We start from the raw sequence: 12,500 nt of genomic DNA, 5'->3' as shown, positions 1-12,500 counted from the left end.
TGGTCTGCATGTGGTCTTCATGTGGTCTTCATGTGGTTTTCATGTGGTCTGCATGTGGTCTTCATGTGGTCTTCATGTGGTCTTCATGTGGTCTTCATGTGGTCTCTCTCAGTAGTTTGTACTCTCAGTCCTGAAGTGACTGTTTTTTATGTCCTGCGAGGCGTTTATGAGTCACAGGTCACATGACAGCAACCTGACTTTATTTCTGCCATAATGTCTCTGAGAGGACGACGTCTGTCTCTCGTCCGTCTCACACGGCGGGTGCTGGCAGACTCTGATTGGACAGTTTACGGCCCGTATCATGGCGAGACGAGGAGCTGGTTGGCTGTCGCCTCTGAACCTCAGAGGACGTTTACATAAAGTCGTAAACAGGCGAGAAAAGTCACCTTGACCTGTTCGTCTGTCCCGACAGACGTGTGAAAAGACACGTTCAAACAGGATTGAATGAGTTCATGTCTTCGTTTCTCAGATTTCACTTAGAAATCAGGACGCTGTCTGTGTGTGTGTGTGTGTGTGTGTGTGTGTGTGTGTGTGTGTGTGTGCGTGCGTGCGTGCGTGCGTGCGTGTGTGTGTGTTCACCTGCACACTGTGTCTCACCTGTCTGCCACCAGGTGTCCACCAGAGGACACCGTCCGTCCCCCACCACACTGTGGAACCAGTGCCAGGCCTCGTGGTTAATGGGCTCTCCAACTACACACACACACACACACAGAGTTAGGGACTGTTGTTTATTTATCAGCTCTAAGTCTGTCCTGTTGGACCCTCCGTCCACCACGGCGTCATGTCCTTGTAGAGGACATAGAGACGTAGAATAAAGTGATTTGGATGAAATATCACGACTCTAAGCTTAGATTTTTTTTAATTTTTTGGAGGACAGAAACATTCGTCCCACAAGATGTGTTCAAGGACTTTCTGAAATGTGAAAGTTAAAGAAAAACCAAACAATTTACAAAAAACTTTTAAAGAAAAAGAGGCCAAAAAATGGTAAAAGAAAATATAATCTTAAGGTAAAAAAAAATTGACAAAATGTTTTTAAGAAGAAAAATTCCCAAAAATTTGAAAGAAAAAATGAAACACCAAATTTTTTGAAAGAAAAAAAAGCAAAAGAAATTTAATAGAAAGAAAAACATGCCAAAAATGATTGACGGAAATAAACACGATTTCCAAAGTGGAAAATTTGTTTCACTGATGTTGTTAAATGTCCCTTAATATGTTTGTGATGACGGTTATCAATACAGCAGTTATTGATCTTTGGTCTGAGAGCAGCTCATCGTGTCAGTCATCCCACTTATCTCTCTCACACACACACACACACACACACACACACACACACACACACACACCAAGTGGCTCTGGTTCTTTTACTGCAGTAAAGTATCCGATTACTGGGTCATGTGACGAGTACCTGATCCGAGCGTCCTCAGAGACGAGCGGTCGTACTTCTTCACCCAGCTCTCATCGTACTTGAGCAGCAGACGCAGAGCCGTCGGAGCGCCGTAAAACTGAGTGATCCTCAGACGCTCCACCGTCTCCCAGTACCTGCCTGCAACACACACACACGCACGCACGCACACACACACACACACACACACACACACACACCACGTGACATGTGTGTTTGTATCAGCTGAGAAGGAGCCTGATTATCTCCATCAACAGTTAAAAGAAGCTCAAACTTGACTGTCGGCCGCCGCGCTGCGAAAATATCAAAAACAACAACATCAGTCTGACAGGAAATAAACAAATAAACACAGACTGTCAGAGCGCAGGTCAAAGGTCACGGAGGCAGAGGGTCGCTCCACTTCCTGCTGGGAGCTGAGAGGAAGGTCACAAAAAAGCAGGCGAGGCGATAAAGCGTCTGCGCTCCGCAGCTGAAGGTCATAAACCAGCAATCAGCTGGTTAATGAGTAACAGACGCCACACACACACACTCGCACACGTACGTACGTACACACGCACGTACACACACACACACGCACGCACGCACACACACACACGCACGGTAATTAATTACATAAAACTATAAAGAAAAGAATTGAATGTGCTTTTAAAATATTTTCATAAATATATTATTACAGTTTCATTATTTTATTTTTATTACCATACAATATTATTATCTATTATCATTACAATCGTGAATTAATAAATCAAGATAAAATTAGTTTAATTGTTAATTACATGAAAATCAAAGTTTTAGTTGTTGTTTTTTAGTTGTTTTTCATAAATATATAAAATGATTTACTATATCCTTATTATATTTTTTTATCATGAATATACAATATTATTATCTTTTTTTCTATATTATTATCTTATTCTGATATGAATACCAATGAACAGATCAAATAGGTTCAAATTAATTGAATTTTTAAGTAAATAAAAAGTCATAAAACTATAATAAAAATAATTAAATTTGTTATTTTGTTTAGCTTTTTAAAATACTATATTTTCTTTTCATAAATATATAATATTATTCACTAAATCATTATTTTATTTTTATTGTTATCATAAAATATTGTCTTTTATTGTTACAAATACAAATTAACAGATAAATAGGTTCAAATTAATTTTATAAATATATAATATTATTTAGTGCATCATTATTTTATTTTTATTGTTATCTTACAATATTACTATTTGTTATTGTAAGAAGAAAAAGAAGAAGAAAAATTAAAAGATCAAATAAACTTATTTGGTACATTAAAATATACGATTTTATTCAGTTTGTTAGATATTGTTTTTTATTCATTTTTCCTTTTCATTAATATGTATTACGATCATTAAAAATATTGTTATTTATATAAAATCTTTTTTATTATAAAATACAGTTTTTTGTCGTAATACCACATGCAGGTGAACAGGTGAGCGCCGTACCTGGGTCTGGGTAAACAGGCGTGCTCTCGAACAGGACGCTGGTGGCGCCGTTGCACAGCGGGCCGTACACCACGTAGCTGTGTCCCGTGATCCAGCCGACGTCCGCCACGCAGCCGAACACGTCGCCGTCCCGATAGTCAAACACGTACTGTGGAGACACAGCGGCACGAAGGGTTAACGCACCGCCGCAGCAACACGACTACATTTCCCACAAGCCTTTGTGACCAGACGGCCGTCACGTTTGAGAAGGATGGTTTGTTTGTTTGTTTGTTTGTTTGTTTGTTTGTGGATGTTGTTGAGCGTTTTCTTCTGTGCTGCACTTTGATTTATGCGGTTTTATTTATTCTTTTTTTTAAGAATTCTTCAAAAACACGCTGCGTTTTCTTAAAATCGTTGTTATTTGTTTGGTTTCTGGTCGGTTTTGTGGAAAAATAATCGAAGGATTTTATTCTTTAAACTTAAAGCAGAGAAGACTCGCACAGAGACACCGGATTAAAAAATCACAATCAGGCGTTCACACGGCTTCATAAACAACAACAACAACGACAATAATTATTGTCGTTGTTGTTATTGTTGTTATTATTGTTGTTATTATTGTTATTGTCTCATCAGCTCACGGACGTGATTTAACTTTATTGATACAAGAGATAATGGGACAATGGACAATGGGACACTGTCTCTGTGGCGCCGTGTGGGGGGGCGTCCTCGGCTCAGGACCACTTCCTGTCAGCGAGCGGCTGAATGCTTCAGTGAGACGAAGACGGACAACAAAGACGGCTAAAGAGCCAATGAGGAGCGCCCGGCAACGCCACCTCCCCCTCTGTCCCTGTCTCACTGTCCCTGGCATGGACCCAGCTGTCCCCATCCCTCTCTCTGTGTCTCTGGCATGGACCCAGCTGTCCCCATCCCTCTCTCTGTGTCTCTGGCATGGACCCAGCTGTCCCCGTCCCTCTCTCTGTGTCTTTCAGTGTCTCTGGGTCGTCCTGTTTTTTCAGATAAAGCAGCTTTTGTTCAGTTGTTTGATCCAAACAAGCAGCGCCAAAGATGTCCTGAACCCCGAAAACTGAGAGCCAAGAGGCCAGGGACGGAGGACGGGGGACGGGGGATGGGGGACGGGGGACGGGGAACGGGGGACGGGGGACAGGGGACGAGGGACGGGGACGGGGACGAGGGACGGGGACAGGGGACGGGGGATGAAAGGCAAGGGATGAGGGACGAGAAGCAAGCGGCGAGGGACGAGGGGTGAGGGACAAATGTGTGTGTGTGTGTGTGTACCTGGTGTGTGTGTGTGTGTGTGTGTGTGTGTGTGTATCTGGTGTGTGTGTGTGTGTGTGTGTGTGTGTGTGTGTGTACCTGGTGTGTGTGTGTGTGTGTGTGTGTGTACCTGGTGTGTGAGTGAGGCGTACAGCAGGTATCCGGCCTGTGTGTGAACGATGCCTTTAGGTTTGCCCGTACTTCCTGATGTGTAGAGCAGAAACAGAAGGTCCTCGCTGTCCAGAGGCTCCGCAGGACACACAGGGGACTGAGAGGACATCACCTGGAAGACACAACAGGGAGGACAGACTGAGAGGACATCACCTGGATATATATATGCAAATCCCAGGATGTTTCCAGGTTTTCCATGACCGTATGAACCTTGTGCTGATAGGTGTCCAGCTGCAGGACAGATGAGGTGTCTCACCTGGTCCAGAGGGACGTCCAGCTGTCCCATCACAGCAGGTTTGTCTGTCCTCTGAGAGACGAAGACGTGTTGGACAGAGGGACAGGTCTTCACTGCTGCGTCCACCATGGCCTTGAGGTCGATGAGCCGGCCGCCCCTCACACCTTGATTACAGGTGACCACAGCTTTACACTGAGCTGGGAACACACACACACACACACACACACACAAGGTACACACACACACACACACACACACACACGACAGGTACACACACACACACACACACACACACACACACACACACACACACACACACACACACACACACACCCACACACCAGGTACACACATACACACACACAAACACACACACACACGACAGGTACACACATACACACACACACACACACAGGTGTGACTGGTTGTGTTTACTGTCATTAGATCACAGGGTGACACTGGGACATGTGGGACATGTGGGACATGTGGGACATGTGGGACATGAGACGGCCTCCTGGTGTCTCATGCTGGATGTAAACATGTTTCCAGTGGAAACATTAACCTGAGGACACACACACACACACACACTCTCTCTCGCTGACCTGCTCGGACCTCCGTGGTCCCTGGGTTTTCGTTTGGTCCCCAAAGCTTCGAGTCCCTGAGAGACCCGAGGGAATGCATGAAGCGTTCAAAGACCGTGGGAAATTTGAAAATGCAGGCACAGTTTCTCTTTCTTTGGACAGGTCTTGGCTGTGATAAATGGTGTAATTTCAGTGATTTTAATTCGCTGTTTGGAGGGCATGTTACCCTTAAAAATGAACAAAAAAGAAGAGAAAAATAAAACCACCCCTACCCCAAAAAAATTCCCAAAATTTTAAAAGAAAAAGTTGTCAAAAATTTTAGAACACAAACAGTTATGAAAGTATGCCTCCCAAACCTGTGGCCTGTGGGACTGAAAGGCATGTTTTCTCTAAAAATAACCAAAATTAAATGACCAAAAAATGAAAAAAGAGAGAGAAAGAGAAAATTGCCTGTTTAAAAAAAAAAAACACTAAAAAAGTTTCAAAAAATAAAAACCACCAAAGATTTGTAAAGAAAAAAAATGCAAAAAGGTATCTTCAATTTCCCATAGTTTTAAAGGAAAAAATGATCAAAAAGGGTTTAAAAAAAAAGAATAACAACAATAACTGTTTGTGCTCCAAGTGAACTGTGGGTAATGTAGTGTGTTAGACATTAAAAGATGCCTTGTCATCAGTTTTCTCTGTAAATGTCCGTCTCGACGGCATCTGAGCTCCACGTTTTGTTTTCCGTGTCTTTCTTGAGTTACGGCTGAAGGAATCAGAGTCTAAATTTAGTTTGTGACCCACATTCTGCAGCCAGAGACCACCAACACAGACAGTCCTCTGAGGACACGCTGTCCCCGTGTCCTCAGAGGACTGTGTATCCCTCCACATCCCGAAGTCGCCCTGACCTTCAGCACTATGGAGCTGGTTTATCACACGGAATATAAAAAAGACATCATGCAGAACTCGATTCAAACTAAACTTTAAGGAAAAATGTTGCTGATTTTTTCTTTAACGATTTTGGGTGATTTCTTAAAAAAAAGAAAATGATGATGACTAGTGATTTTTAAAGAAAAAAATGGCCAAATTTGTTTTTCTTTGTAAATTTTGAGCATTTATTAAAGACAATATTTTAGGTGATTTTTTTTTTTTAAATATTTATGGCAATTTTTTTTTCCCATTTTTGGGCAGTTGTTCAGGGAAATATTCTATTGCCTTTTTGGAAGAAAAGTTCTGGTGATATTCTTTTCTTAAACTTTTACAGTGATTTTTTTTTAATTTGGATGATTTTTAAAGAAATTTTAATGACCAAAAAAAGATTTTTAAAGAAACAGTTTAGGGATTCACTTTTTTTAAAATGTTGGTAAAAAAAAAAAACCTTTTGGACAAATTCATTTTTTAGTTTTTGATTATTTTTCTTTTCTTTTTTTAAATTATTTTTTAAAAGAAAGATTTGCAGATTGTTAAATTTTTGGAAAGATAAAACAGACAGACAAACGAAGCCAAACACACTTTGGAGGCTCAGTCACAGCCGGAGACGCTGTGACTTCTCACCAAAAATCAGCCGTTTGGTCAAACAACCGCCGTTACAAATACTGTTGTTTATCGTCTACAACGAGCGGCGCTGGAGGCAGAGCTGCAGAGAATTCTGGGTAAAACGGGAGGTTTTAGAGGCACAATGACGGCCTGAGATCAGCTGAGCGACTCGACTCTCCTGCTGCAGACACACACACACACACACATACACACACACACACACACACGCACTCACACACACTCACACACACATACACACACACACACACACACACACACACACACACACGCACTCACACACACTCACACACACTCACACACACATACACACACACACACACACGCACACACACACACACACACACTCACACACATACACACAGAGGTGGTTGTGTGTGGTTGTGTGTGTGTGTGTGTGTGTATGTACTGTGTGTGTGTGTGAGTGTGATAAACACTGCAGGTCATCTGGAGGACGCTGCAGGTGTGAGCAGCTCGTTACACTCGACTACACTCCCATCATGCTCTGCTGCGGCCGTGGAAACGACCTGTTTGGGTTTGACTGTTTCCAAAACACACCTCGAGTCCTCGAGCAGCTCGGTGACCTCCAGAGATCGGATCAAACCCACGCGCCGCCGAGTGCCGCCGCGAGGCGAGCGCTCACTCCGTCTCGATTCGACCTTCAGGTCCGTCACTTCAAACTCAACAGTTCACTGATTTAACCCTTTGTGACGTCCGGCTGGTGCCGGCCGCTGCGAGCGACTCAGCGGTTTTCCTGCGACACGTCAGTGTGTTTTCAACACGCTTTTTCTTTGAAAAACCTTTTCTTAAATTTTTTTGGCTCTTTTATTTCTTTGAAAAATGACGCTATTTGTCACAGCCACAGTATGATCTTCACATTTCTGATGGTCCTTGAACACAGCATGCGTTATTATGTGGGTTTGTGGAAGTAAATTTCACCACTTTTCCAAAACTTTCAAGGCATATGTAGTTATCCAAAACTTTTCAAAGCCTGAAAATTGCTATTTGCAAATTCCATGTCTTTTCCAGGTCTTCCATGACCCTAAATAAATATTATCTGTTGTGACACAATTCAGTGGTGACAGGAAACGTGCTACAAAACCAAATACAGACCAGTAAAACCAGTGAGACCAGTGAAACCAGAGAGATCAGTAAAACCAGTGAAAACTAATGAACCAGTGAGACAAGTGAGACCAGTAAAATCAGTGAAACCAGTGAGACCAGTGAAACCAGTGAGACCAGTGAGCCCAGTAAAACCAGCGAGACCAGTGAAACCAGTGAGACCAGTGAGCCCAGTAAAACCAGCGAAACCCGTGAGACCAGTAAAACCAGTGAGACCAGTGAAACCAGTGAGACCAGTAAAACCAGTGAGACCAGTAAAACCAGTGAAACCACTGAGACCAGTGAGACAAGTGAAACCAGTTAGACCAGTAAAACCAGTGAAACCAGTAAAACCAGTGAAACCACTGAGACAAGTGAGACCAGTAAAACCACTGAGACCAGTAAAACCAGTGAGACCAATAAAACCGGTGAGACCAATAAAACCAGTGAAACCAGTGAAACCAGTGAGCCTCACCGTCCTGGATCCTCCCTGCCAGAGCCTCCGAGCTGAAGCCGGCAAACACCACTGTGTGCACCGCCCCGATACGGGCGCACGCCAGCATGGCTGCCACCGCCAGTGGCGACACGGGCATATAGATGGCCACGCGGTCCCCCTTCTGGACGCCGTGGCTTTTGAGGGTGTTGGCGAGGCGGCAGGTGGTCTCCAGCAGCTCTCTGATGGACAAAGTCAGAAGAATTTGTCTTTTTCATGTGTAAAACTAAAAATCAAAGCAGAATGAAAAATAAAAGAACACTGACAATATTAAATACAGGTTATGATTTAAGGATGTTTCTACGATTTTAAGATATTTCTACAATTTTGAGATGTTTCTAGGATTTTAGGACATTTCTAGTATGTGAGGACATTTCTAAGACTGTAAAAAATTCTACGATTTTAGGACGTCTCTGGGGTTTTAGGAGGTTTCAAAGATTGTAGGAAATTAGGGTCTTAGGTTAGACCTCTGTCGGGGGTGTGGGGGTGTGGGGGTGTGGTATTTTGAAGCTGTTTTGTGCTCTCTGGCACCTGATGGAGACTAAAAGGACCGAAACAATTCCCAGTGTCAATCGCTTTATTTTTACTGTCAGTTAGAAAGGGCCTGATCAGGTTACTGATGAAGCACAGTTTTAAATATAACATTCACTGTTTTGGAGTGTGACTCTTACACGTGCAGGCACAGTTAACGGTCACGGTCACGCGGACCGACCTCACCGGCTGCATTCAAACGCGTGTATGATATTCGATGTGACGCTGACTGACTGCAGTTTGTGGTTATTCATTACAGAATGTGACTTGGAAATATGTCTTCCATACAGTCCTTTAGATTTATGGCGCAGAGATAAGAGCAGGCCGGGCCGCCTGTTGATAAGATAAAGGGCCGTATCATCTGCGTAGAGGGAGGATACAGAGGACTGTCACAAAGTGCATCCGCTCAGCTTTACGGACGTGTGTCCATTTTCTGCTACTTTATTGTTAATATTTTTTTTGATTGATTTATCCAGAATCTGAATCTGTGTGGTGCAGGCGTCCGGACCTGTACGTGACCTTCACCTCTGTGCCCGGCTCGTCTCGCTCCCAGATCAGAGCCACTCGGTCCGGATGTTTCTCGACATGGACGTCCAGACAGTTTACTGAAACACACACACACACACACACACACACACACACACACACACATACACACAGAGGATTCAGGAAGAGTCATTTCAGAAATTTTAATACCAACAAACAACTTTTTAATAAATCATTACTTTTAAGACTTTTTACGGATAGATTTAAGACATTTTAATACCACACAAGGCCTTACTTTACTTTAATCTTCAGATTTATGACCTCAGAGACTTTTTAAGGATTGACTTAAGACATCTAAATACCAGTTAATGACTTTTAAGACTTTTTTAATGATTGATTTGACCTTATTTTTAGATTATTGCCTTTGAGGACTTTTTAAGGGATCCACGGGAACCCTGAAGATGAATCTGAAGTTGCAGCCTCACAGCACGGAGAGTTTTTAAAGGTTTTGGCTTCTGCAGAAATGCTGCTCAGCACAAAGGAAGGAAACCAAAGTTGACTTGACGTCCGCTTGGAGATAAAAACCAAATCTGAGTAATGACCCGTGTTTTTTAGCTCGGCCGAACACGTGCGGGAGCTGCTGAAAGCGATCCCGTCTTCATTCAGCCGTGGATTGAACATTAATCCTAAAAACAGGTTTGGGTCTGAAGATCCTGTTTGCGTCTCGCGTAGCAGGTTCACACTAATCATTTATGTAACAAGAGAAGAAGAAAATCCTCCTGAAGCACATCTGACAGCTCACAGATCATCCTGCTGCCGTTATTGGAATATTATTGGATTATTATCAGAGACAGAAAAACAACAGACAGAAAAAACACACACACACACACACACACACACACACACACACACACACACACACACACACTGTCTCTGTCACACCGTATCCACGGATGAAAAATACATCATAAAACGCCTCAGAGAGTTTAGCTCCATGAATGAGGCTCAAGGAGCTCAAACCGTGAAGTTGGATCTTCATGGTCAAAGGAAACGCATCACGCAGCATATGGCAGCCAGATTTTATAACAATATCAGGTATTTCTATTTTATCGATTAAATCAATGAACACACAAATTACAGACAGACACTTTGGTTTAGTCTGATTTTGGCTTATGTTTGTCTGTCTGTGTGTCTCAGTGGTTTACAACCAACTAAAATAAAAATAAATAAAATAAAAATAAATCACAAATAACAAAATAACAATAATCAGTCAATCAAATTTGACTTAAAAAGCACCTTTCAAACAAATCAATACCCTGTGAACCCCTAACCCTCTCCCAAACTGTGACAAGCTCAAAAATAACAAATTATACATATATATACATGTATATTTATATGAACTGCTCTTTCATAAGCAGAGGTAAATATGATTTACAGATGTATGACTGTAAATGTGAACAGATGTAAAATGACAGTTGTGGTGAAGCTGCCGGCTGATCCTGTTCCTCCAGTTGCAACAATAATTAAACAGACTGGTATGTGTGTGTGTGTGTGTGTGAGATGACTGTAACACAGGAGTGTATTAACTGTGTGAAGCACAGTGTCTGTAAAGTGAAAGTGAAAGTTCAAACAGCTTCAGAGTCACTTGAAGCTTTTGTTTCTCTGCTTGTTACTTTGCATTTATTGTAATTTTTGTCTTTTCTGTTCATTTTCGGTTCACATTATTTTAAATTTCTCCTCTGAAATCTGAAGAAGCAGCCGCAGGCGGGAACCTTGGCGGTCCGATCCTCGGCTGCAGAAGCTCGCTCTGGGGACGTGGAAGGTCCCCTCTCTGGTGGGGAAGGAGCCTGAGCTGGTGCGCGAGGTTGAGAAGTTCCAACTAGATATAGTCGGCCTCACCTCGACGCACAGCATGAGCTCCAGAACCAGTCTTCTCGAGAGGGGTCGGACTCTCTTCCACTCTGGAGTTGCCACTGGTGAGAGGCGCCGGGCAGGGGTGGCAATACTTATTGCCCCCCGGCTCAGTGCCTGTATGTTGGAGTTTACCCCGGTGAACGAGAGGGTGGCCTCCCTCCACCTTCGGGTGGGGGGACGGATCCTGACTGTTGTCTGTGCCTATGGTCCAAACAGCAGTTCAGAGTATGCTCCCTTTTTGGAGTCCTTAGAGGGGGGGCTGGAGAGTGCTCCTTCTGGGGACTCCCTCATTCTGCTGGGGGACTTCAACGCTCACGTTGGCAACGACAGTGAGACCTGGAGGGGTGTGATTGGGAGGAATGGCCCTGCTGATCTGAACCTGAGTGGTGTTTTGTTATTGGACTTCTGCGCACAGATTGTCCATAACGAACACCATGTTCAGGCATAAGGGTGTCCATATGCGCACTTGGCACCAGGACACCGTAGGCCGCAGGCTGATGATCGACTTTGTAGTTGTGTTGTCAGACTTGTGGCCGCGTGTCCGGCCTTCCGACACGCCGTCTGGAAGCTTGGGGACTCGGGGGTGGGCTCTCCCATCTCTGGGACTGAGGTTGCCGAGGTGGTCAGAAAGCTCCTCGGTGGCAGGGCCCCGGGGGTGGATGAGATCTGCCCGGAGTTCCTTAAGGCCCTGGATGTTGTGGGGCTGTCAAGGTTGACACGACTCTGCAATATTGCATGAACATCGGGGGCAGTGCCTCTGAACTGGCAGACTGGGGTGGTGGTCCCTCTTTTTAAGAAGGGGGACCGGAGGGTGTGTTCCAGCTACAGGGGGATCACACTCCTCAGCCTCCCTGGTAAGGTCTATTCAGGGGTACAGGAGAGGAGGGTCTGCCGGATAGACGAACCTTGGATTCAGGAGGAGCAATGCGGTTTTCGCCCTGGTCGTGGAACTGTGGACCAGGTCTGGACCCTTGGCAGGATCCTTGAGGGTGCATTGGAGTTTGCCCAAAGAGTCCACATGTGCTTTGTGGACTTGGAGAAGACAAAAGGCTGCCCTTTGTCACCGATTCTGTTCATAACTTTAATGGACAGAATTTCTAGGCGCTCCAGGGTGTTGAGGGGGTCCAGTTTGGTGACCTCAGGATCGGGTCCCTGCTCTTTGCAGATGATGTGGTCCAGTTGGCTTCATCAGGCCGTGACCTCCAGTTCTCACTGGATCGGTTCGCAGCCGGTTGTGAAGCAACCAGGATGAGAATCTGCACCTCCAAATCCGAGGCCGTGGTTCCCGGGAAGAGCTGGACGAAGTGGCTGGGGAGAGGGAAGTCTG

The 12,500-nt window shown here is 44.2% G+C and overlaps 1 protein-coding gene across 1 annotated transcript in view; it reads right to left on the bottom strand.

The window, feature by feature from the left end:
* LOC121938988 (acetyl-coenzyme A synthetase 2-like, mitochondrial) overlaps window positions 1-9,372 on the bottom strand; it is a 16,031-nt gene extending 6,659 nt beyond the window's left edge. The window contains exons 1-7 of the mRNA XM_088086934.1: window positions 9,282-9,372; window positions 8,225-8,424; window positions 4,553-4,728; window positions 4,256-4,408; window positions 2,872-3,019; window positions 1,406-1,543; window positions 598-690 (exon numbers count right to left, since the gene is read on the bottom strand). Coding sequence (XP_087943060.1) covers window positions 598-690; window positions 1,406-1,543; window positions 2,872-3,019; window positions 4,256-4,408; window positions 4,553-4,728; window positions 8,225-8,342 — 826 coding nt within the window. The 5' untranslated portion in view covers window positions 8,343-8,424; window positions 9,282-9,372. The remainder of the gene's footprint in view (window positions 1-597; window positions 691-1,405; window positions 1,544-2,871; window positions 3,020-4,255; window positions 4,409-4,552; window positions 4,729-8,224; window positions 8,425-9,281) is intronic.
* Between the last annotated feature and the right edge of the window lie 3,128 nt (window positions 9,373-12,500).

Source organism: Plectropomus leopardus, chromosome 13 (genome assembly GCF_026936395.1).
Source record: "Plectropomus leopardus strain MGB_pleo_1.0 chromosome 13, ASM2693639v1, whole genome shotgun sequence".
Taxonomy (NCBI): domain Eukaryota; kingdom Metazoa; phylum Chordata; class Actinopteri; order Perciformes; family Serranidae; genus Plectropomus; species Plectropomus leopardus.
Note: the sequence above shows the minus strand (reverse complement) of the source record. Positions and strands in the feature narration are given on the sequence as shown.